General features: G+C 36.1%; 2 protein-coding genes across 2 annotated transcripts; one reads left to right on the forward strand and one right to left on the reverse strand.

Annotated features, from left to right (window-relative positions):
* Positions 1-4233: 4233 nt before the first annotated feature.
* On the forward strand, positions 4234-10987 carry LOC126816642 (protein unc-93 homolog A-like). The gene is made up of 7 exons (XM_050543345.2): positions 4234-4358; positions 4659-5198; positions 5816-5979; positions 6657-6893; positions 8009-8144; positions 9107-9238; positions 10450-10987. Exons 2-7 carry the CDS (start codon positions 4670-4672, stop codon positions 10659-10661), a joined length of 1410 nt encoding a protein of 469 aa, XP_050399302.1. The 5' UTR covers positions 4234-4358; positions 4659-4669; the 3' UTR covers positions 10662-10987.
* Positions 10988-15762: 4775 nt separating this feature from the next.
* LOC126816636 (toll-like receptor 3) lies at positions 15763-26268 on the reverse strand. Its single transcript, XM_050543334.2, has 2 exons — positions 23377-26268; positions 15763-20442 (listed from the first exon to the last, which is right to left on the reverse strand). The coding sequence occupies exon 2, from the start codon at positions 20439-20441 to the stop codon at positions 17907-17909; it is 2535 nt and encodes an 844-aa protein (XP_050399291.1). The 5' UTR covers position 20442; positions 23377-26268; the 3' UTR covers positions 15763-17906.
* Between the last annotated feature and the right edge of the window lie 89 nt (positions 26269-26357).

The following is a 26357-nucleotide window of genomic DNA, read 5'->3' on the forward strand; positions in this document are numbered from 1 at the left end:
CTATGTGTGTTTCTTGAAGAGTCATTGAGTCTTGGCCACCATCACTTGAATATATACTCTTCAAAAAAAGTAGGGGATATTCAGAAAGAATACAAAAGTGCGGAAATGCACCGCTGTTTGTATTAGAGCCAGAGGTAACCAGTGTATGTTAATAACAGGCCAATTGCCTACATATGAACATAAACAGTTCATATGGGTGGCTTATCTGACGGCCCCATTTCACACGCAAAGAGATATACCGTCAAAAGTGAAAATGGACGTTTGTGACTTTAGTCTTAATAATGACTAATTGCTCCACCAATCCTCAGACATTCAGCAATTCGTCGTGGCATGCTCCTAATCAACCGTCCAATCACGATTTGGGGCAATCTGACCCACTCCTCTTGCAGTGCCACGGCCAATTCTTGCAGTGTCGTCGGCTGACGTTGAGGTCTACGAACACGTCTCCCGATCAAATTAAACGCAATACAATAAAGCAAAGATACGCTAAACAGTAAATCTTATGCAAGAACCAATATGAATGCTAACATGGATAGATAAACCAGCACGCGGCAGTTTTCATCAACCCGTCCTTGAAGTGTCAAATTTGACAATGAACCCCTCCCACGTGTATGGCGCTATTGCGTATCGCATGTCCAGTTTTTCATCTGTGAACATAATTTCAAAGCATGACAAGTGTCCATGACTATTTATGGATTCATATTGCCCTATGAACAGTTTGGTACCCATTTGTGCTTGTATAGATATTTTACATTAAGGTAGATTGGACATGGGAGACCAAGGTGACCTTTGACCTGCTCAGACGTAGGTTAATCCCTAAATTGACTACTCAGAAGGTTTTGGCACAGATATCGTGGATATACTCGATTGTTAGTTAAATCTTTGCCAGCTCCTGTACTAAAATCCTAACGCCAAAGTTAATCCAAAGCTGATGAGTACAGGCTGTTCCAAACCAAGTAAACATACTCTGCCTCACACATCCGCCACACCTATAAAATGAACAATCAATTTTGAAAGCATTGAGAGTATTTCCTTAGAAAAATGTAGCGCCGCTACTGACTATGATCTGGGCGCCTGGCACCACATGGCGAGAAGCCATAGTCGCACAGCGACCCACTTCAAATTCCGGGCACTGTTTTTAAGCGACAACCCATAGGGTAGGGAATGATGATATTTTTTCACCCCATCAAAGTGACTGCGTATTGAGGAGAGTAAGTTACTGATTATGAAAGAAGAGTTCAACCTTTGACTAGCAAAATAGAATTACGCGGATCAATCGGGTATGGGATGCATATTTCCGTAATAAAATTCACGTTACCCCGCTGCGCACTGATGACGTCATTTGACGTTTCACACGATCGATCCCACTGCTGGAGAAACCCCCACGCATAATACATTAGTTATAGGCCAGACGATGGGTCAGATTTTTATGACTTTTTGTTCCACCCATCGGTCTTGTGGCTAAAACTAGATTTAAAACTTCAATAAAGTATCCCAGTTGCCGAAACGACCTCATACGCGCGAAAAAACTGCAAAAGAGATATACAAATTAATTTTTTAATTTAGGATTTTATTTTGTCGCGGATTCAGCGATAACAACTGGCAAATAACTGCTGACCGACTTATCAGCCAATGAAATCGCTGCAATTTGTTGCGATCTTTGAAGGTAAACAAAACGTCGTAAAGTTACCCAACATACATACACGCCAGCCACAACGTTCGTAATAGGACATAGGCCTACCATAAATATTCGAAGCCGATTAACTCAGCATAATAGCGGCGATGGATCTGTAGACACCCGAGACCGCTTCTTAATCCCGTGGGCAGTATAGTATACGTCCTGATCTCCGGCTTTCCTGGCATCGGTGATGACCATTGACCATGCTAATAAAGATGCACGACGCCAAATTTAAAGACAGTCGCATCACAGGAATAATATAATTCGCCCTATTCCGCCAGGGTGTCAGATGTATAATAATAATATCTTTATTCGTACTTAATTGTACACTTTCAAAGGGAAAAAAATAACAATGAAAAATTACAGGAGATGCACAATAGTTCATTAGGTATTTACAGTTAAAGTTATACACCATTTTTATGAAATACACAAATGATCAATGATTTCGTCAATGTAAGGGTTTTGTTTTGAGTCTCTAAATATAATAAAGTCTCTTATTCTATTAGCTACCAATACATCATTTACACTATTATGTCCAGTGTCACATTTATTAATCGTATTTAGTATAATATTGGCAGGATAGTATATTACAACATGCTCAGACAGTATTGTTATCTAACATGACAGGACTTTTTATCGTTTGCTCTGGAAGATTAATACATTTTGAATTCTTCTTTGTAAAGTGGTATGTTTTTGACATTACAAAATCATTAATGATTGTGAGAATAAAATAATCATTATCGTTTATAAGATTAACGCCATGCTTAGTTTGTATGAAACTGAACAGTCTTAAATGTTGCTGGTTTTTTTCCTTTTGAGGTATGCTATTACTACTTGGGAAATTGAATATAGCTATGACAACACTTTTGACTAGGAACGCAGCACCTGATTGGTCCATGCGCGGGCATATTTGCGTATGGACCAAGCAGGTGATGGCTTAATTCACCACCTCACTAAGGACTAGTATATTGACAATGCACAACACTAGTACGCCAGTTTTCTGGATCAAAATTGGTGGGATGACAGTAGGCTATGTCCTTGTTAAAAAAATTACGCCTAAAGCCAGAATGTAAAATAAATAAGCCCACCTACGCCATATTTTTAGAATGCAATTCCATGGGGACGTCATTCGTTTTCTATTTTGTAATTTTCAAAATCAAGGCTCTTGTGAAAAAGACGCAATAACGCGCTCTGGATTATTATGGGTTTAATGTTTTTGTTGATGTTTGTTGTTTATTACAGATTTAACGTCCAATACAATATTAAACGTTTTGCACCTACTTGCACCAATGGAAAAAAACCCGTAGTTTCATTACGTTTTTTTTTAGCGCTATTGGTACATTACTACAAACGTGAAAGCAGTTTTCACAGCCCAAAATGTCTTTGCACCCCCTTAACGATACGAATATAAATATTGGGTATCTGTGCCATAACCTATGGGATCTTCTATATTACATGAATTATATTGTTAATGATTATTGAGTATGTGTATAAAATTTAAAAAAAATTTGAAAGAATAGATAATGCAGCGAGATACAAAATCTTCATAGCAACCATTATAAAAGTACATGGTCGGGATTCAAAACACATATTAGGTTATATTTGTAATTCTCTTCTTTTGCCTAGTACTCATGTTGTGTATTCATTATATCTCAGCCGCTAAGACGTTTGTCTACCAGGAACAACAATGCGACAATTCGTTTTAACATTTTATATCAAGCCCTGGATACATAGATTACAAGCATAGATTACAATAGAAGTCATTCTCTACTCTCTCAACCCCACCACTTCGCAGAACGAGTTTACTGACGGAATGCATTCATCATGGCTCTCCTACGACCTAACGAGGCATTCGGAATCCAGTTGGTGTCTCTTCAACGTCAACGATATCTCCCAACGAATCTCTCTCAACGCGTGTCTAACCTCTATTGGATCTACACCAGTCTTTTAACATTGACAGTTTCCTTGAGACAGCTCTGTCAATTATTTAATTGAACAAATATTACGTAATTAATTATGATGATTGGTTACTAAGCCTAATGACGTCGAGAACCACCCTTATATCGACAGTGAAAACTTTCCACCGGGAGTGCAGACGTTTTATTTTGTTATTAACCCAGAATTAAATGCTTACCAAATTATCAGTTTTTATATAAAAACCTATCACTCATTCAATTTGAGTGCGTGAGATATGACTCTCTACGATATGTGGAACCAATAATCAGTTAAAGAGATAATATGGTCACAGTAGAGACCATATTACTACATCTATCGCGGTTTTCAGTATAACTCCGGAAAAGAAGGGCGTGGAACGCTGAATATTAATAGGGTTGATCCACTAAAAACTGTAGCCTAGCAATCTATCGCACTCACAAGCCAAATGTTGACGTGTGACGGCATAATGTGGGCGTATAGAAATGATCATAATAATATTAGTATGGATACCACAATGGTGGGAGGATTTTTTTATTAGCTTAACCTATGCATGTTTTAAGATATGTAGATATATTACCCCAATAAATATGACAACAGTAACCTGTATTAAATCATTTACCGGGACATATAGGATGTTAAAAACATAGGTAGATAATATACCTTATTATTACTGATATATTTATTCAAGTTTACTCATGAATAGTATTTTATAATGCACTGACGGCAAACAATATTAACTTTATAAGTAAGTAATATCGTTTATTTAAAAATATAAATGTATAAATATAAATGTATAAATCTTCTCTTTTGACAACCTTTATACAGTCTTTACAGTTTGTTTTGAGAATAGTTTGGGTAACAAACTGTTTTAAAAATAGTTTGGGTAACAAAATGTTTTAAAAATAAAATTTAAATGAGTGGATCCACACTGACGTCCGAGCCCGAGAAGACCTAAGATTCCAGGAAAACTACATACATTGTTCACGTTTCGGTAAACAGGTTAATGATTACATGTTAGCTGTGAAAATCTGACTTTTGCTTTCAGAATCCAACATCATGAAGGACAAAGAGAAATACGAGATGAATTATCCAACTAAGGGACCTTACGGACATGCACTAGAGCCTTTTACATGTCAAATGACGAAGTTTCAGATTCTTAAAAATTTGTTCGTTGTCAGTTTCGGATTTGTGTTCTTGTTCACAGCTTATCAATCTATGGCTAATCTCCAGAGTAGTTTAAACAAAGAAGAAGGAGTCGGCACCGTTAGTTTATCTACTCTTTATGGAGCTCTCGTGGTCTCTTGTATGTTCGTGCCACCGATATTAATAGCTCATCTAGGATGTAAATGGACCATTCCTCTATCTATGTGCGGATATGTCTTGTATATGGGTGCCAATTTCTATGCCGTATGGGGGACCATGATTCCGGCAGCAATAATCCTGGGTTTAGGTGCCGCTCCTCTATGGTCCGCCAAGTGTGCCTATCTAACAGAAACTGGTGTTTGGTATGCTAAATTAACCGGTCAGTCCGAGGATGCCACTATTAATCGCTTCTTTGGAATATTTTTCATGATTTTCCAGTCAAGTAAGACATAGTTGTTATCCTTTATTGTTTTTAACAGTTTGCTGACTTTAAGATATTTTTGACTCAAATGAATTAATAAATCCAACTGACATTTGATTTCTGAAGCAAGCGGAGGTGCGACTGTAACAGCTTTAATATTGTCCGTTTGGTTATTTCTATACACAATACTCCTATTAATTACATAGCCTTTTTGAGATTTTGAGCAAAATGAAGATACAGAATAAATATTAAAAACAACGCCTAGCAACAGCTTTGCTATTAATTTCACTCCGGTCCATAAACACTTGTACCTTAATTAATTTGGCCTCCAATTGTCAAAAGATTTATTGTCTCCCATTTTGAAACTGTCAGCCAGCTTATAAAATGACTCGTCATGTTAACGCTGTTTATTCTGATTAATGGTCACATTGCGCATTTCCATCATCATCTTTTGCAGAAGCTTTCAAAGTTAATAAGTACTAAATCAGTCATAAAACTGGACCAAGGTTATTGGCCTCGGCAATAATGGAGAGTCAATGTGGCTTAGTGAGTAAGCATATATACTAAGTTTACCGCCGACAAACTATGCAATTACATTAAAGATTTTTACTGCGAAGTTAAACGTCTACTAATTTCAGGTCAGATATGGGGAAATCTGATATCATCCACGGTGTTGAGGGCAACACCTGAAAATGGAACTACGTTAAATGTTTCTAATGATCTGAATAAATGTGGTGCCAATTTTGATCCCACAGACCCCCCGACCAACAATACCAATTTAATGAAACCAGAAGAAGATCAGGTTTTGTAAAATGGGACTTTAAATGACAATATTGATGTCAGTCATTCCTCCTTCGAAGGAATTAGTAGTGAACAGACATTCGCCCATGTATCTGTTATCACTCGTCATTTCAGTCAGTTATACAGAGGGATAACTCGTGTTTTCCTTTTGCGTTCGTCACTTCCGATAGTTGAAACCTTTATTACGCATCTATTGTAGCAATGATCTATGTGTTAAAATTATATTTGGAACGTATTTAACCAGTTCTATCACATATGTGATAATGACTGACACCAATATCGTCCTTTAAATTCCTACTTAATATCATTTTGAATTATCTATACGGAACAGTTACATCCGCCAGTTAATATAACCAAACTTTCAAAATGCACCTGACCCTTAATGATAAAGATAACGCACACAATGTTAATTTGTTAAAACGGGCACTTGTTCTTAGATTACATATTAGGTAATCTTTAAAGGAATATATACACCATAATTTTCTAGAATAATGTCCAGAAATCCAATAATAACGTTTAGCGTCAGACGCCAATACGTGACGCCTCTGTCGCCTTAGATTATTAGTGGCTTTGATAACACGAGATGCATGATTAAATATTCTTCGTTTTTCTGTCTGAATCGTTTGTTTTCTGTGTTATCTATTTGTAATTGTCAATGTAATTAATGAATTATTTCAGGTTTATTTATTATGTGGTATTTATATTGCCTGTGCTGTGGTAGCTGTTATCGTCATATCTGTTTTATTGGATAAAATCATCCTTGAAAAAGATGAGAGACGACAAGGTCGACCGTCTCCAAAACTTTTGATTGCTACATTTAAACATCTGATATCATCACCAGCACAGATTTTACTTATACCTTTAACTATCTACTCAGGTGTTGAACAGGCTTTTATATCAGGGGATTATACAAGGGTTGGTATTTAATTTAATTATTAGAACGCAACGCAACCTAAATTGTAAAACTCAATTGTACTTAATTGTGTATCGATACAGAGCCATTATTTATGGAAATTATTCTTCTTTCTGCCAAGTTAAACTGGGTGTGTTTTTATTAGATTGTGCTCAAATATTTGGGCTCATTGGATTTTAGTTTATAAAAGCTGTAATCTAAATTCGAAAGTAATCGTAATATTCGAAAACATACAGGAGACGGCCGTCAGTACATATTTGAATTATATCAAACATGCATTATTCAAGAGCTAAATCTGCCTATTGCAGGTCTTTCTTTAGGTCTGAAATGTAATCTAAATTATTATCGAGACTTAGTTTATTATCGTACCAACGTTAGTAGTAATGACGATCGAGACTAGCCTAAAATATAATCGCAAATATCTCGGTTCAGAGTGAAGCAATTTGACTGAAGTTTTCAGCATATTCTGTTTTCACTATCTATTTTTTTAACTATTATAGCGAGAACTATCAGCTCTTTAATCTTACCTAATGCCCCTTTAAAGTAGCTAAGTCTCTACCTCAATATCATCCAAAATCGTCGACATTGAAAACATGATTTATTTGTCAATTTAAATCAACATTGATGTTGTGATCTTACGGGGAAAAGATGGGCTTCTGATATCCAATAATTAATACAAAATAAACATTTTACCGTTGGTACACGAATCGTGTACCATGGTGCATTTCAGCGCCATTTTTAACAAGGGACTCGTAGAAAGAGGCTAGATATATTCCACAAGTCATGTCAAACGGTGACGTCATATTCTTATCTGGAGAGCATGAGCAATAAATACTATCGGTGGAATAAGCAGACGCTAGAGATTGCCATTGGATTGAGACTACTGGTGTATTTTACCGAAGATATCTGATTAGAAATTGCATTAAAAACAGCAACGATTGAATGTAAATCAGTTTATATACATTCACATTACATTATTATATACGTTGCGACCCATTTGTGTCAATTTCTAGATCCAAAATATAAGCGATTTAGCTCCTTTAAGTCTACGATATTTAAGATACAAAAATCTGTGTCATATTTTTATAAATCTCGCAGTAAAATAATTCTGTTTCAGTCGTATATAACATGTTCATTAGGAATATGGAATGTAGGCTATGTGATGATCTGCTATGGTGTTACTGATGCAATTTGCTCGTTTGCATTTGGAAGAATGGTACAATATGTTGGTCACATTCCCTTCTTTATATTAGGTTCGTATTCAGAAATCTAAATTATAAATCCAGATGCTATTATATTAACAGCCCACTTGCAAAGCCCTAACGATATCAACGTTAGACGTATAATGATTGACGATCTGCAATTATTTACTCGGTTAATTAGACAATCTGAATTAATAATTTGATATTTCCTCATAATTACAGATTTATCGCTTTATAAATTATTCTCTGTAATTGAAAGCGTCAATTGGCGTCCTCGCTGAAGGAATTCCAACCTGGCGTCGCTAGTAAAAACTCGGTTCCACGTGACGGTTAGATCTATTTGATAAGGCCAACTTCAAGTTTGGTCAAAGGTCACGAGATGTAAATAGGGCAAGCTATAATCCCAATGCTAACCTTAACCCTGGACCTAGCCCCAATGCTTACCTTTACCTACAATCTCGCCAAGAATCTCGTGCCCTAACCATATTTACATCTCAGCAACCTTGACGAAAACTGAGCTGGCCTTAGCAAATAGATTTAGCCCATCTGGACGTCTCATGATTAAATTCCATTTTAACGATAAAAACTAACCTTTGTCCACCAGGCGCGTAGCCAGCAGAGGTCAAGGGGGGCTTTGCCCCTCACCCCGAAAATATTTTGCCGACCATAGCTCCAAAATACCTACTGTCGCCTTTGCCGGGTGCCCCCCCCCCCTACTGTAGACTGTGCCGGGTGTGCCCCCCCCCCGTTCACTGCCCCTTCGCACCCAGCAAGCTGGCTACGGGCCTGTTGTCCACACACCAGTTCGTAATGAATGTACAGGAAAACAATGCTGTAAGGTAAACAATGAGGTCACGTGGGCCCGCCTCCTCTACGGTGTCTCCTATAAATTATGCCCCCTTATCTCTAGCCAGGACACCTTTGATTATCTGGATCCTGCCGAGTATTACTATTTCAGAATTTATTGTTTTACACATCCCCTTCATGTATAAATTAACATGTTACTATTTCAGCATTTATTGTTCATGGTGGGGTACAGATAACACTATTATTCTGGATACCAGATCCAGATGTCATAGTTATATTCTATGTACTGGCAGCTCTATGGGGAATGGGGGATGCTGTCATCCAAACACAAATTAATGGTAAGAACATCCTTTTTTCGTGGGTAAATATATTTTGAAGACCAACCAGAGTGTGGTTTCTCGAAAAATCTAAAATTACATACAAAGTAAGCATAAGTTTTACTTTCCGATTTTCGGGAATGTAATAATCAAAACCCCATTCTCCTGACTTCCACCAGATTGATATCAATTGGCCAATATCTATTTACATTGTTTAATTTCTTGAGTCTGTCAATTCTGACCCATTTTATTCCTACATATTATCAGTATGCACAATCTGATTAAAATACAGATCTATATTTCGTTTTGTTTCTTATACTTTCGATGGCCTACACTACATGAAGATTTGACCGGTTTTAGTGCAAGGTCGCGTCAATTATCGTTGACGTTTCTAGTGGTTTACCCACAGTTCCGTGCATCGCACGCCAAGAACTCGCCGTAACAGACCGTTTCATTGGCTAATCCCTCACTTCAACCAGAACGCGGGTTATATAAAAACTCTTCCAGATGATAAGTGTTGTGATGATAAGTAAAACGAAATTTTGAACTATATAAAACGAAACGATATATGATCTGTGTTTTAATCAGATTGCAGTAAACAAAAGTGGAGGGGACATTGTTTAAATATTTATTCCTCGTCCTCGGTTGGTTTCTAGTCACACAAAACTTGTTTTAACATTTATTTCATTTCCAGCTTGTGATGGTTCAGGGGAATGCTACAAAATTTGGTTTCTAGTCATGCAAAGCTTCTTGTGATGACGATTAGCAGCAGGCCGAGCTGGGACACTAATGACCCGACCTTATGACCAGTGTTAGGCATATACTGGCATGTGGTTAGTTCTCTAATGAGTAATGCGCCGGCTCGCTAACTTGGACCTCCCGGGTTATATTTCCGTTTTGACCGAGAAAGTCCCGGCGCGGTTTTTCCCCCTTTTCAGTGGTACAGGACCGGCGGGGGGGGGGGGGGCAGGCAAGTAAAGTCTAGTTGTTCGGGTGACATGAAAACTCGAAATAAGAGTAAGCCATAGTGTCGCTGTCCAGACAAAATTTCGCACATAGCCCACAGCATAGCGTATGCCGGTCTTCATTTAGGCCGGATGGAGCAGAAAAGTAGGCCATGCGTATGGGTGTCTCATTCCGCTAACAAAATTTCCAAGGGAGTAGAAATCATCCTTATTCTGAAACTGCTTCACCGCCTTTCAGGTATTTAAAGATGGGTTCTTTACTTTCAGCTTTCTATGGATTGCTGTTTAAAGATAATACCGAACCAGCCTTTGCTAATTATCGTCTATGGGAATCGAGTGGTTTTATTTTTACCTACGCCTATAACGACTTCATCGCCACCAACGTCAAAATATACGTTTGCATGGCTTTCCTGTTGGCAGGAATGGCTGGTTATGGTACCGTTGAAGTTATACATCGTACAAAAGCTGTTCGTAAATAAGACAATGGTGAATGTCACGGATATGTCCATAATTTAAACTGAACACCGAGTTGGATAATATACTTCCATGAGAAGGGTTGGTGTAAAAAAGCTATCTGTACTCAAGTGTGGTTCTTGTGTTAAAATCGTTAGTGAAGGGAGAGAATCAATGAAGCTCCACGGTTAGGGTTAGGTAAAGAATCAACATGTGGCTTTTTACACCAATCGACATGAGAAGAGATTTCTGTCATAAAGTATTCAGATTCTAATAAAATACGTAGGACTATATACCCCACAGCTGTCAGTAAACATTAAGCGCACATTCTACGGAGTACTGTATTTTTATTATGTGAAATTAGAAAAAAAGATTTGCCATCTTAAAAGTTTAGATAATGGTTTATTCTTATTTTTATGCTGTGGTTACAAAGATGGTCTATCCATACAATCTCAGAAATCATAACCAAGGCGCGAACGCACAAAAAGAAAATGAATTAAAATTTAAATTGACTTTATAAAGTTTAATATTTTAACTACGATCACAACAAATCCCTAATGGAATAATACTTCTTCATAAAAAAAACTTATCTTGAAAACTAGTAATTGCTTCCCCTAGCTTCATGAATGAGCGTATATTAGGAGGTAACAGGATATGAATAAGAGAAAGCGTGTATCCCAAAATCACAGGATACAGATACCCATAACCGGATGTAGAGGACAGCCACCTTCAATAACGTTATCTTATGAATTTGACATGTTGGATTCTTTTTGGTTGTAGAGATTTAAATCATGGGAACAATTCTGTCTCTTTTCTACCCCTTTGAATGGCGATCTCTGATTATTGTTTGCCCAATATTTAAATTAAATGTTCTAAGTATTATGATATAAGCCTAATTCGTCTAATACCTTAATTGCTTTGGCTCCGTTTTTGTGTAGTCAGCTTTCTGAAATTATTAATACCTTTGTTGTGGTACAACACGTAAAGAACTCAACACACTCCAAAGGCCACCTTCTGGATGTTATAATTACAAAATCTTCTGATGAACTTATCGAAAATTTACATGTTGAGAACAAGTGTATATCTGATCACTTCTGTGTTTTTGCAGATATTTCCGTTTCAAAACCCAAGTCTTTAAACGGCTAATAACTTTTAGAAAGATTCGCAACATTGACATTAAAGAGCTCAAGCAGGATATAATATGTTCTTCATTGTTAGAAAGGATTGAGAACGAAAATAGTTTCGACAAGAAAATACATATTTATAATTCTGTACTTCAGGAAATTTTCAATAATCATGCCTGATCTCTTCAAAAGAATATTACACTCAGACCAAACAGGAAATGGTTCCATGACGAAGCTCGCGAAAGTAAGTTACGATGTAAAACTGCTGAAGCTCTTTGGCGCAAAACTAAACTTGAAATCCATCACCAATTATACATTAAATCTAGAAACGAAACAAATAATTTAATTAAGACATGGAAACGTAAATTCATCCTTGATCAAATCACTGTAAATTCAGAAAATACAACGGAGATATACAACATTATAAACGGCCTTATAAAGTCATCTGACAGTTCATTGGATCTTCCAGACACCGATTGTACTGTCTGTCTTAATGAATCTATTTCAAACTTTTTTGTTGACAAAATACAAGTAATTCGTACAAATCTTGAGTCGACAAGAAAATTTGCATTCAAACTTTTGTAGATCAGATTCAGAAACAACATTGCTGAATGCAGATAGTTACTCTTCTTTTGATGAAGTTTCCTCATCTGAATTGGAAAGAATAATAATCAATTCCTCATCCTCGTCTTGTGGTTTCTTACTGAAATCATGTTTGGACGAAATTCTACCCATTCTAACCCCAATTGTTAATGCGTCGTTGATGTCTGGTATTTTTCCAACAGTCTTAAAAGAAGCTTAAGTTGGGCCACTATTGAAAAAATCGAACCTTGACAGAAATATTCTTAAAAACAATAGACCTGTGTCTAATTTATCTTTTGTCTCCAAATTGATTGAAAAAGTTGTCTCCATACAATTTAAACAAAAGCTAAAACGCAATAATTTAAATGATAGTTTTCAGTCAGCCTATAAAAATTCGAGTTTGTAATGACATTCTCTTAAAACTGGATAATAAAAACGTTGTGAAACATGTTCTATTAGATCTTAGTGCTGCATTTAACACTATTGATCAGGATGTACTTCATGGCAGATTTGGAATCAGGGGTTTGGCATTACCTCAATCGACGAAAACAATCCGTAAAAATCAATAATCAAAAATCTAATTTATGTTATGGTGTTCCACAAGCTTTTATACTCGGTCCTCCCCTTTTTACAGCTTATAACCCACCTTTTGGAGACGTGATCAAAGAATTCGGTATTGATTATCATCTATATGCCGATGATTCACACCTGTTAAACAAGGTACTCAAAAAATGAAATATAACTCAGCATTCAGCCAATAAAAAAGTGGACGTTAACCAACTTTCTTAAAACTAAAACGAGGAAAAAACAGAGGTATTAACGATCGGAAGTAAGCTTAGGAGATCGCAAATAGACGAACTTCCAATCAACATCTAGCCAGGTCAAAATACGGTTTAACCCCCCAAAATTACAACAAAAGGCTTCTCAACTGATTCTGGCAGGGTTTAGTGTACTTTATAACATACTAAAAGTTTACCAACGTAGGACCCCCGGATGTGTTTTTTTTTCAAGATGGCGTCAAAGATGGCCACCGAAACGTCTTAATGATCATAATTATGTATCTATCAACTCAAATTTGATGATCTTGGGGTCTATTCCTACGATTTTTTTTACAAAAACAAATCTGAATACAAAGAAGCGAATAGGAACTGAAGACTGTCTCGAAAGACAGCCGTCTGCTGACTGAGTGGCCTGACATTATTTTGGGAACGACGTCATAACTTAGAAGGTGATAAAAAAAATCAGAATAAAAAGGGCAACAATCCAGATAAAATAACGTTAAAAGCTTAATAAACTATAAGTTTTAGCGACTAATCGGAATTATTAAGTTATGTCATTGTACGATTTATAATATATTAATATAATATCCCACACAAGAGATGCAAAACAGGTATGTTGAAGAAAACGTACTATGTAAGTGTATTTATAAAGGTATAACAATAAGGGGGATAACTCAGACAGGGTTAGGTAACGACAGAAAATTTTTAAAAAAATTTGACTTGGATCATTATCCAATATGTATTCGGTTATATACTTATAAGACATGTCAAACTTGGTATTTGTAACTTTGATTTTAAACACCATGTTTCAATGATGTGTAAATTCACTAATTACCATCTTTTTAACATTGGTCGTATTAGAAACTTTATTGATCTAAAACATCTAAATTGTTAGTCAATTCACTTGTAACACCTCGTCTTGATTACTGCAATTCCATTCTGTTTAATCTTCCCTCATATCAAATAACTAAACTACAGAAGATCCAAAAAATGGCAGCCCGTATTGTAACAAGAACCAAACAACGTGATCATATTACTCCAGTATTAAAGAATCTACATTGGTTACCTATTGAATCGCGTATCAACTTTAAAATCTTCTCCTTAACATACCTGGCTCTCTATTCTGAAGACTCTCCAGACTATCTCCAATCTCTACTCCATCGATACACTCCAACTAGAACTCTAAGATCCCAGAATAACAATTTACTGGTACAACCAAAAACCAAATCGTCTTACGGTCAGAGATCTTTTCCTTACGCTGCACCAATGCTATGGAATTCTCTACCCGAACACATAAAAAACTGCCAATCCCTGGTAACTTTTAAACAAAGTTTCATGTAATGTTCGTTATGGCTTTTAAAAACTGAACTTGTTAAGCAAAGTTTTATGTAGCGATTGTGGTGACTTTTAATAACTGATCTTTTTAAGCTAAGTTTTATTTAGTGCTTGCGCTGTCATTTTTATAACTTCATATTTCTTAAATTTTCCGTGATTATAATATGTATAACTCATTTTTATTTATTCTGCATCTACCATTTTTACAAAATGTAATAGCGCCGTGGAGCAGTAATTTTTACTGGAATGCAGGCGCTTTATAAATTCATTATATTATATTATTATTATTAAAGACTATATGTTTGGACATTCTATTATTTCTGGTACATCTTAACAACGTAATCAACTTCCCGCACCCATGTATACATAGTTAAATAAAGATTATTATTATTATTTTATTATTATTATTAAAGACTATATGTTTGGACATTCTATTATTTCTGGTACATCTTAACAACGTAATCAACTTTCCGCACCCATGTATACATAGTTAAATAAAGATGTAATTAGAGGTTTATGAAACATACTCCAAACAGATTCGCTGTTGTAAGACGATTGGGGTCAATTTTAATAACGTTCCCTATCTCCCGAAGTGTATACTAATGAAGTAAAGGTATGTCGGGAATGTGTTGCAATTCATGGCAAAGATGGCCTGAATATAATGATGTCAATTCTTTTTTTAAAATTGCAAAATGTGCCCTTGACAATGTATTTCCATATCACCTAATACATAGATATATCCAATACACTATAACGCATACTAAGTGCTTGAAAACGTTTATAGAATACTCTTTAAAATGTCGCCCAAAGAAATTAGCAATTGTCTTTCGATACGTATGTGTTATAGTTCATTGCTCTATCCACCAGTCGATATGCATTCCCTTTCACGTTACATGATTAAACATGGCGGCGACCATAGTGTCTTCAAACAATCACGTGACTTCTCGATATGAGTGGATCATTCGGCTAGTGTGCACACCGCTTAAAGGATTATATATTAATTTCCGTTGCCCCAGAGCCGGCAAAATTATTGCACCTGGCATTGCACAAATTGTAAATAAAATTACCCACATGTTTGTCTTAAATTGGCAGAAATATTCTGCTGACGAAACATTAAGTCCGATCAAACTCCTCTCAATTGATTATTTTACAGTTTTAGTAACATTCTGCAAACAGAGAGCTGCAATATGAGAGAATACCACTCTACCAGCATCTGCTTTCTTGGACAATAAACATACATAAATATAGAAGGAAATTTACTAATTCGAACAATAATAATAATAATATTATAAAGATATACATTAATATAAAAGTTAACGCTGTTTATTATCTAGGCCGATCAATATTCAATGTACAGCATAAATGACACATACATTTAAAATCTGAATGCAACGTACTATAATTCTCAACAATTTATAATAATTTAATACATCGAATATGAAAGGGAAAGTCTTATATACAAGTACCTCAAAATGTGACTGAGTGAAAAACAAGTTAAGTATTGTTAGTGCAAAATGATAAATGTAAAATTAAATAAACTGAAAATAATAATGTGGTTCAACGTTCTACTATTCTGTGTCAATTTTACCCGGATGGCTACCCACCCTTCATCGAATTCGAACTGATAATTGATCTTTTACATGTACACCAACGAGTACACAGTGGATCCAGTTTCTGTCCTATTCGAAAGACTAGATACCTTTCTTTGCCTACCCCCTACCCCGCACTACTGACAAGGGGTAATCAGACAGGAACTTTGGAGGATTCAAGAGATCATTTGATACAATCGTATTTGGTTCAGCACACATAAATTTCAAGCAAAACGAAAATGAAAGTAAGCAAAATCCGAACTTTTATGTGCAGCTATATTATAAATAAATATGTACACTCATCGCCATGTAAATCACGAGTTAATGGGAAAACATTTGCATCTACTTGTTGTAAACTACATGCCATTGACATTTAAACGGATGTGGGATTTACCGAGGCGGGGTGTATTTGCTTACTGTTTAGTACAAAAACACGAATGACCTTCGCCTTATGAATCAACAGTCGCATGTTCATTAATAATACACACTTACAAATATATTCTAGAAAAATGCAGCTAAAAGTCTTAATAATAGGAGTTTGCACTGTACTTCGAAATATAACCTAAGAGATAGGCCTAATTATCCCAGTGTACTGTACACTATCAATTTGTTGTCAGAAAACATCATAAGACAAGTTTGATATACCGGTACTATTTGTTTGTGCCAGATTGACAACACCGCCAAGCATATGATTGAATGTGTAATTCCAAACTTGTAACAGAAACTGGATGGAAATTTACCGCCAATCAGAGTGCCTCTTTTTGAATAACGCAGTAAACGTCTACCAAGTTGGATGATCACATGATTTGAAACTGCTTTCTGATTAGTCATTTAACATGATACAACAAATGCACTGGACAAACCTCAGTAGACTCCAGTGTACATCCTAGCCTCGGCTGTATGACGAATTCCGCCATTGATCAAGAATTTGATGTCATGGAATTTTTGTTGCATCCCAAAATAATTTCTCGTCAATGTTTCATCAAAATTTAATATAAAAATCTCAGGTTTACACATGAGATAAGTACAAATTATAGCCCCTCAAACAACTTTCATTTCTTTTGCAACATTAAAACATTGGAGAGAAAAATTATTTTGAGATGTAACCAAAATTCCTTGACATCAAATTCTTGATCCATTGGCGCTGTTTTCAAGATTGCAAATGGCGGCGTACAAGAAGACGCCGGAGAAGAGTGTTTTATCATACAAAGCTTTCAATGTCTAAAGCTGGGTTTTTTTTAAGTGTATCCGATTTTCTTTAAACAAAGGAAACTTTGCAATGAAAACTCTACACACTCTGCGAACGATGCATTTTTTGAACTTCTTTCTAAAAGCGGCAAGTTTTCCTAATAAGTAACCGATAGCCTCATGTAGGCACATATCACTTACCTTCATACAGCCGGGCTAGATGTAGGGTACCGGAACGGTCGAGGTTTGCCGAGTCGAGTGACAACAAATGTTGCATTCAACCATTTTTGTTTTTTGTTGTTTTGTGTGTGTGTGGGGGGGGGGGGGGGTTGCATCTTAACCAAAACATGATGTTTGCAAACAAAGGTTCAAGGTGTAGGTCAAAATATTTTTTCTCAACAAATATGCGAAGTAAGGTCAATATCCATATTTTTGTACAGTGCACATCTCTATGATATAACCACAAACATCCGCGGGCAACATATAAAGTTAAGTAAAAAAGATTCTTACTGTTTGCTCGCCCACAAAATATGTGAACGAAAGGACGGGGCGTCATGCAGACGAATGCTCGGAAAGCTGTGAGAACAATATAGATCCACTTACAATAATGCAATATACAAAATGTAAATCTTTTCAAACCTAATAAATGCAAATCTGTAACAGAATACATATATTCAATTAATCACGTTACCACGCGCATTATTTCTACTTTCTAAAATATCACCAACCTTTTCAATAAACTCGTCTTCCACGGTGTTGGCGTTAGGATATTCTATATAATGATGTTTTTCAATTGTTTTTCTTAAAAGCTTTGGTACATATTTAATGGGTAGTTTTCCTACGACTATAACGGTATAGTCTTCGATATCCCCTTCGGAAACAGCCGCCATAATATTATGCAATTCGAACTCACAACGTCTGTCTTGACAGTAATGTTTGGATAGAATAATAAATGCACGTCGACTCGATGTCAGATGTCGATTTATGCAGCTGACGACTGACAGGTGGGGTTCGAAATCTCTTACACTAAAACACACATTAAAGTTTCCCTGAAATTCTCTTTCATTGATCTTGCCATTATCAATTCGCGGCAACAACTTCTCTATCACCCAAACGTTATCCTCTGGTGCACATGATATATACACGTCATAGTGTTTGTCCTCTCCTGGAATAGCCTCATATCCCCGAAAATCAGTATTTGTTGTGCCCTTTACAAATTTCCAAGCTCTATATAGGCGGAAGGATACGAACCATCTGTAACGATAGAGTATCATCATGATGAGTGTGCTAAGAACTAATCCGACCCCAGCACCACTCAAAATATAATACAAAGTCCAGTTTCTGCAATCAATTTTAGAAGCTTTGAATGACAGGAGTGATTTACCTTGCCAAGAAGTCGGGGCCGCACAAGTCCAATTTGGCAAATCAGGTAAAATAACCTGGGTATGATTTATCCAATTTCTGAACCATCGCAAATCACACGAGCAGTCAAAAGGTGACTTCCTTAGATCAAATACTTTGAGATAATTGAGATCTTTTAGTGATGTTTGGTTAATCAAAGTTATCAAGTTGTAGCTCAAGTTTAATCCACGAAGCTGCTGAGTTTTTGTAAATAAGTGTTCTCCCCAGTGTGATATTTCATTTCTAGCAAGCGATAGATTTTTTAAAGATACAAGTTCTCTTAACATCGAATCATGAACAGTTGAAATCTGGTTGCCATCTAAGTCTAGTCTTTCCAGTTTCGAGAGTCCGGCAAATAGCTGCCCATTGGAATCGGCACTTATAAGGCTGCCAAGGTTATTATTTGACAGTTCTAGAAATACCAACGACGTCAGCTGATTGAATAGTGGCAGTGGCAAATATGAACACTGGTTATCGACAAGGCCAAGGTATGTTAAGGAAACGAGGGGATCAAACGTGCTAGAATGATCCTGGATGGTTTTTAAGTTGTTTTTGTTCAAGGAAAGAGATATAAGTCGACCTAAATTACCAAACAAGCTTCCAGGTAGGTTGGCAATTCTGTTTTCCTGTAGATGAAGTCTGTTTAAGCGATTAAGACCAGCAAAAGAGTTTTCCTGTAAGACGTGAATTTTATTAGTACCAAGATAAAGTTCCAGTAAAGATGTGGAATTGGCAAAGTCATCATTTTTAATAGCAGTCAACTGATTCTTCTCCAGATGCAGCATCTGCAGTGAAGGCGGCAAACCTTTCGGAACAGACGTTAATTTGTTATCTGTTAGAAATATTCGTTGTATGGATGATAGATTGTAAAAGGCCTCGGGATCTATACTCATGATGTTGCATGCAGTCAAGTCTATTTGCAAGAGTTTTGGCAGATTAACAAAGGCCATCTGTTGAATACTCTGTATTCGGTTATTACGGAGGCTAAGGTCGTTAATTTTCTCCATCCAGGAAAATGTTTCTGCTGGTAAACTTCCACCTAAACTAATATTACGAATGTCTATACTTATAATTGGCGAGTTTCGAAGTCCAGCCATTATATTCTTCAATTGCCATTTATTTAAAGGATTGTATCCTATTTTCAAAGATTTTATTTGAGTCAAATATGAAAAAGTTGCGGGATCAACTTTGGATATCTGCGACCTGGCAATTTCCAATTTTTGAACTGACGAATTACGTAGATTTGAAAAAGTAGTGTTCAGCAAATTTCCAATTGGGTTATTGCTCAATATTACGTCTCTGAGCTTTTTCAGTTGAAGGAATTCCGTTGGGAAAGTGGCATCACTTATTTGATTGCCTTCCAAAACGAGGGATGCTAAGTTTTTCAGCGGTCCAAGTGGTGGTATAACGCTTAGTCTGTTGGCCGACATGGACAAGTAGAATAATGAATTTGCCCCGTTGAAGGCGCCTTTCTTTACTGATGTGAATTTATTAGTCACAAGATAAAGCTGCTGAAGTTGTCCACAGTCCAGGAAGGCGCCCGGTTCTATTGTGTTTATTTTGTTGTTTCTTAGATCCAGAAGACTTAAACTGAAGAGGTTCTTCAGAGGCCCAACTGGTATTTCTGTGATTAGGTTGTGGTCTAAAATCAGTTTTTTAACAGCTAAAGGTATGTTACTCGGGAAGTTTGTCATTTTCTTACCAGAACAATTCACCGTGGATAAGTCTTTACTGCAGAAACATCTTGAAGGACAGAGTTTAGCTTTAGACTGGACAATTAACAGGGATATTAATACCAATATCTTCATTCTGAAAGATAACAGGTAATATGCATGAACTGGTTATATTCTGAAAGTAGGAAAATAGTTCACCTATTTTAATATCGAAAGGGGTTGTGATGCAGTAACGAATGAACGGCTCGCGTACAAAAGAGTCAGCAGGGATTATTTTTTAAAGACAAGGAAGGCCCCGTTCGTATCCTCAAAACGAAAATTATTTCTATGCATCAACACGGACCTTGTTTAAAATTCTCCCCGATAGATTTTTAGACTCGCATGTGGTTTTTACTGCTAAATTATGGATTAATCGTTGATCGACCGGCCCAAAAACTATTTGTTACGATCCCAAATAATTCGACTACTTGGAGTGTCTTACACCTTTTATATGCTCATTAAGCTGACACCCGTTGCAAAATGGTTTAATCCCTATAGGTCATACACCAGTAGTAACGTATATTTGTAACAATCTTTGTAGAAACATTTCATTGTGGCCTTGGTATCCACAACAATCTAGTAAATAAAATCATAAACATATTATATATGTTTCAATAAATATCGGGTGACATCATCAAAGAATGAAGCTTAATTTTGTTTTCAGATGGCAAATGGTCATCTTAAAGTGTACAAGCTCTGGCATACTCTAAATCAACCAATTAATCACTTTATATACATACACATTACATGTACTTTTAGACCCACTTTCATCCATTTTGAGGTTACATAAAAAAAAGCTATACGCCCTTTATGTGAATCCAAATAATAGAGAAACCTGTATAATGAACTTTCATGACAAAGAACTAAACACAATTTTAACTTTACCTAAATAAGTCATCTAACATGATAAGATATACAGTGGCGATAACTGACTATTGGTTACGGTTGGATGAATATTAAGCTGGTTGCTCTGGTGAAGTACAAAATACAGTCTCGCCTTTCTCAATGTAGTTTGGATTGTTTGATAATCGAGAATCAAATTTCTGACATTTTACATTTTTATTGAGTTCATCTTACACAATGTAACTTTATTAAGTGCTTTCTTAAAATATTATATTGCTGCAGGTCACGGCGCATTTCTACGGTGACTCATAAGGGACATGGAAAATAACATAATTTATTTTTCATTATATTCACCCAAGTCAATTTTAATATAATTTGTTTTTTAATAATTTTCACCCAATTCGATTTTAATTTCTACCCAAGTCATTTGTAATTTGTAATATAATTTGGTTTTTTTATAATATTCACCCAGGTCAATTTTAATATAATTTGATTTTTATCATTTTCACCCAAGTCAATTCTAATTTCCACCCAAGTCATTCGTAATATAATTTGTTTTTTATAATTTTAATATAATTTGTTTTTTTATAATGTTTACCCAAGTAAATTTTAATTTCCACCCAAGTCATTCGTAATATATATATATATATATTTTTTTTTTATAATTTTCACCGAAGTCAATTTTAATATAATTTGTTTTTTTATAATGTTCACCCAAATCAATTTTAATTTTCACCGAAGTCAATATTAATATATTTTTTTTTCTTCTAATTTTCACCCTAGTGAATTTTAGTTTCCACTCAAGTCAATTTTTATTTCCACCCATTTCCGGATCCACGCCTGAAAATCCCGATGAACTTTCTCAGTCAACACAGGGATCGAGTCAACGTCTTGCTCAATGAGCCACCGTGGATAAAATGTAATAAATAACAGTAATCAATCGTTGTTTTGAACAGAAAGTATGCAGTTCAAGTTCATCTAGACGCCGCTCCGGTCCGCAATGGCGAGTGCTAGGACGATAGTACCCAACTTAGGACCGGATAAAACCTGTATAGGACCCATGGCTGTATCAATTTTAACATACATTATGCAAGAGCTAAATCTGTCTATTGCAGGTCTTTCTTTAGGCCTGAAATGTTATCTAAATTATTAATTAGACATTAATTAACCTATCCAGACCATAATCAACTCTCGATGGCATCGCTAGCCTGCGATCTTTAGGGGATTATGAGCGGATTTGGTGCATAACTTTCCTTCACGATTTAATGATTAAATGGATAATCGAGACTATGCTGTTTATCGTATTCTGACTTTAGTAATGATGATCGAGGCTAGGCGGATTTTCAATAGCTTAATTCTCGGTTCATAGTGGATCAATTTGAATGAAATTTTCAGCAAATTACATTATCTAGTTTTTAACTAATATAGTGAGAACTGCCAACTCGTTATCTAATCTCCCATAATGTATCTTTAACAGTGAAAGGGGGGCATATTCCGGCGCATGCCCCCTGATTGCCTTACCGTGGTTGCTAAAATGGTATGTCCTTGTTAAACTCTACCGTAACACGGAATATTCTTAATACGTAATAATATAATATGTCAGTATGGTTTTTTTTAAAATAGATTTTGCGAAAGCTGGATTGTCAGAATTTCGGTTGTTAAAACAATGGATTTGAGACCGAAAATCGTATTAATGGGATGCCGTAAGTGCAGTTGTCACTAGATATTCTCAACGGTGTGTGTGTGATTAAGAATATATTCGCCTTTTTAACCCCTGTTATGCATGTTGATTGTGCCATAGTGTTGTATATTTGTGTTTGCTAATTGAGAATTTTGTATGTGTATGCTGTCCTGACCGGGGGTTTTGATGCAACAAAATCTAGAAAAATATAATATTTCATGTACATATTCTTACATTCTATCTGTATCTTGTATACATTATGTTTGTATTGTATGCTGTCCTGGACGTGTTGGCACAATAAATCTATCTACTTGTTGTGAACTATATTTTCAAGTAGTATATGCAGACCAATCACTTGATGCTATATATTTCATAACATAACATTGTTATATCGACCATGTAGGAGTGAAAAAGGTCATCCCGTACAGAGCTGAAATTAGCCAAGCGTCAACATGACATTTATGTCAGTGTAAATGTCAAAATAAGTTGACATAAGTTTGTACCTACCTTATTTTATTTTGATGGCGGACTCCTGGTCTATTGGAATTTAGAAAGAAAATCCTTACATACGAATGTAAAAGTGAAATATAAAATTTGCAGTCTGCAGACGATCTTGTGTAATTCTATTTACATGTATCTCCCAGTATTTAAAGAGGACCAGTCTATTCATAGGGAGATCAGATAGTCATATACAGATCTTATCTTTAATGTGAACCCTATTTATCGTTAACAAATTCAGGTACGTGGCTTTCTATACATGTACTGTGACATCGAAACCCATACACATAACGATGAACATAATAAAATGTCTAATTACCCATATAACAATTGTTCAACTCTACCTCCCGGTGCCGAATAATGGAAGGTGCGATGACGCGGTCGTCTGTAAAAAATATGGAAATCCCTGAATTGATGTTGAATTCTTAGAAATACCCAGCTGTAGGCGTGAAAACGGTCTGTTGCTGTCACGATCAATATATATATTTTTTTGTTAACATAGTTACGTACAGTTTATGAGTCATGCGTATAATAATGTTTTACAGAAGGTGGCTTATCGAATCTGTGTTTTTCTAAATGGTGCAACGTCGTGTTATCGACTTATTATGTCCGATATAAAGGGGGAGAAATGCCCACTCGACACAAACTAGGTATTTCGGGACTAATATACGGCTTAATTACATTTCAATAATTTACCTGCGTGTAAGGGTCTTTAGCAGTGTGAGGAAACCAGAGAAAACCCACGAGGTTGGACAGGCACAGTCGATCATACTCCTTGCCACGTACAAGCTGAGGCTATATGATCTAAAAAACCACGCATTAGACCACTCACCACCTAACCCCGGACTTGTTGCCAGCACTATATAGTAGAAACCCTTAACTTTTTGTAGAAAGGTGAATAAATAAATAAATAAAAATAATGTTGGTACCATGTCTGTTTCGACTGGGCCAATGAAGACAGGCATACACCATGGAGTGTACCACAAGGGGAAATATTGCGCACGGCCTACTCTTATATCAAATTACAACTGCCGTGGATTATTTTACGGTCTTTCTCGGTCAACACAGGGATCGAACACGGAACCTCCAAGTGCGACTCAACAACTAACTCACTGAGCCACCGTGACACCTGGTATCAAATAGAATTAGTAACAATAATGACAAATTCAGCATATATACTGTTCTGAATATTCAAGTATATACAGTCGAAGAAACGGTATGAGAATTGTTCAGGTGTTACTAATAGATGACTGGAGTGATAGTTTGGACCTCGATTTTAGAAACCGAACTGTGGGCCTCCAGAGTCACTAGCCCATTGGTTCAAACACAGAATTACAAGAGCTACTTGACGATGTGGACTACGGCGGGTAGTGGTATCAGATTCTCTAGGAACAATGTTTTACAATCTCTTCGCACACAAATAAATAATGATACCAAATCCCCATTAGTATGGGGTATGTCATACAGAGCATGACTAAAAGCTATCGAAAATTGTTGAACTTCCCACCTGGCCATATTATGACTACTTGATTTGGGGCATTACTCCTTTCTGCCCCCACCCCTCACCCCACCGAAAATTGAATGAGGTGAGTGGTTAATATTATTTACTCAGCGAGTAAAACATTGGTTCAGTAACCTGGAGGTCCAGTGTTTGATCCCAGTTTCGCTCGAGGATGTTCGTGATTTTTCGGAATGGTTCCCCTTATCAGTGCTGCAGGACAGAGGGCCTGAAAAGTGACAGTAGTTCGGGTGGACGAAAAGCCAAGATCCCTTGTACACATATGCATGCATGTAAAAGACTCACTGAAGAAATAATTCGAATTAGTTCAAGGGGGAAAAAGTTCAAGCGATAAATTTCAGTAATACATGTATATGTTATTCTCTTGATAGTTTTAACTCATTATGTCGATATCAGATAGGAACAAGAAACAAATATTCTGAAGGGTTTTATCTCTGAACTATAGAAATCACATAATCATGATCAACAGAAATTGGATGGACAATTGTTCTGGAAAGATGGCGGTATAACACAGTGTAATAGTCATGCGCTTACAAAAACCGCGGAAAGATTAGCCACCCCTCATTAAATGACAATCCTGCAACTGAGGATAACAGAATATGAACAATAAAATATACTAAACTAAACATATATTCACAACAGTCCTGGCAAAATTTCCACGACAGTACACTGCATGGCGTATGCTCTTTTTCATTAGCCCTGTCGGGGCAGAACAGTAGGACGTTAAACCCCCATAATTTCATTTCACGTATACCAAGGTCAACGTTTTCGTTAACCTTAAAATAGTAGTGAAGAAATATACGATTTTATTAAAATACGTTCTGAGAGGAGACTATTTAGGGAAGAAGTGCGTTTGGGAGGGGAGTGGGAGAGGGGGCAATAGTATTCTACCATAGTGCTTTTCTTAAAAGAGGATTTTACGGGCGCAAATGGTAGCTTAAGATTCTTGAAAACAAATGGGGATAATAAATAACCGCTATATAAGACCCATGATAATATATTTAACTTTGGTACAGTTATTGACTGGAACTAGTATGGACTAGTTTGTATGTTGACAGCGTGCTATTCAGATCAGTTTCTCTAAGTGGTAGTCTACTAATGAAATTACAACACTACACTTGCTAATTAAAATGACTACACCTTAATTGATCCAGTTAAAAAATAATGTGTCGATATGATGGAATTTGCTGTGTTGATTCATTTAGAGAAGTCTGCATCTGTGTACATTTTAATGTTAGATTTACAGATAGCGCTAATGTTCAGATATAAGCCAAATAAGTTAAAGTCGACGGTTAAATCCAAAACGGAACTTAATTACTATACCAACGTACCTCCGCATTATATATTACGAAACGAAAGATCAGTCGTATAGAGTTTTCTCATCACATAACTCAATTCAACAATGTATTTCGACCTAAATCAAAAACGTTTACTTCGTTTAAAAATGAAAAAAAATAAAGTCGAGACAAAT

Source organism: Patella vulgata, chromosome 3, assembly GCF_932274485.2.
Source record: "Patella vulgata chromosome 3, xgPatVulg1.2, whole genome shotgun sequence".
In the NCBI taxonomy this organism is placed as follows: Eukaryota; Metazoa; Mollusca; class Gastropoda; family Patellidae; genus Patella; species Patella vulgata.

Bases quoted from the DNA above. Each gene is read 5' to 3' on its own strand.
- LOC126816636 (XM_050543334.2), bottom strand. From the start codon at position 20,441: ATGAAGATATTGGTATTAATATCCCTGTTAATTGTCCAGTCTAAAGCT.
- LOC126816642 (XM_050543345.2), top strand. From the start codon at position 4,670: ATGAAGGACAAAGAGAAATACGAGATGAATTATCCAACTAAGGGACCT. The intron at 5,199-5,815 runs GTAAGACATAGT...TACTAATTTCAG, and splicing joins TTTCATGATTTTCCAGTCAA to GTCAGATATGGGGAAATCTG. The intron at 8,145-9,106 runs GTTCGTATTCAG...TTACTATTTCAG, and splicing joins CATTCCCTTCTTTATATTAG to CATTTATTGTTCATGGTGGG.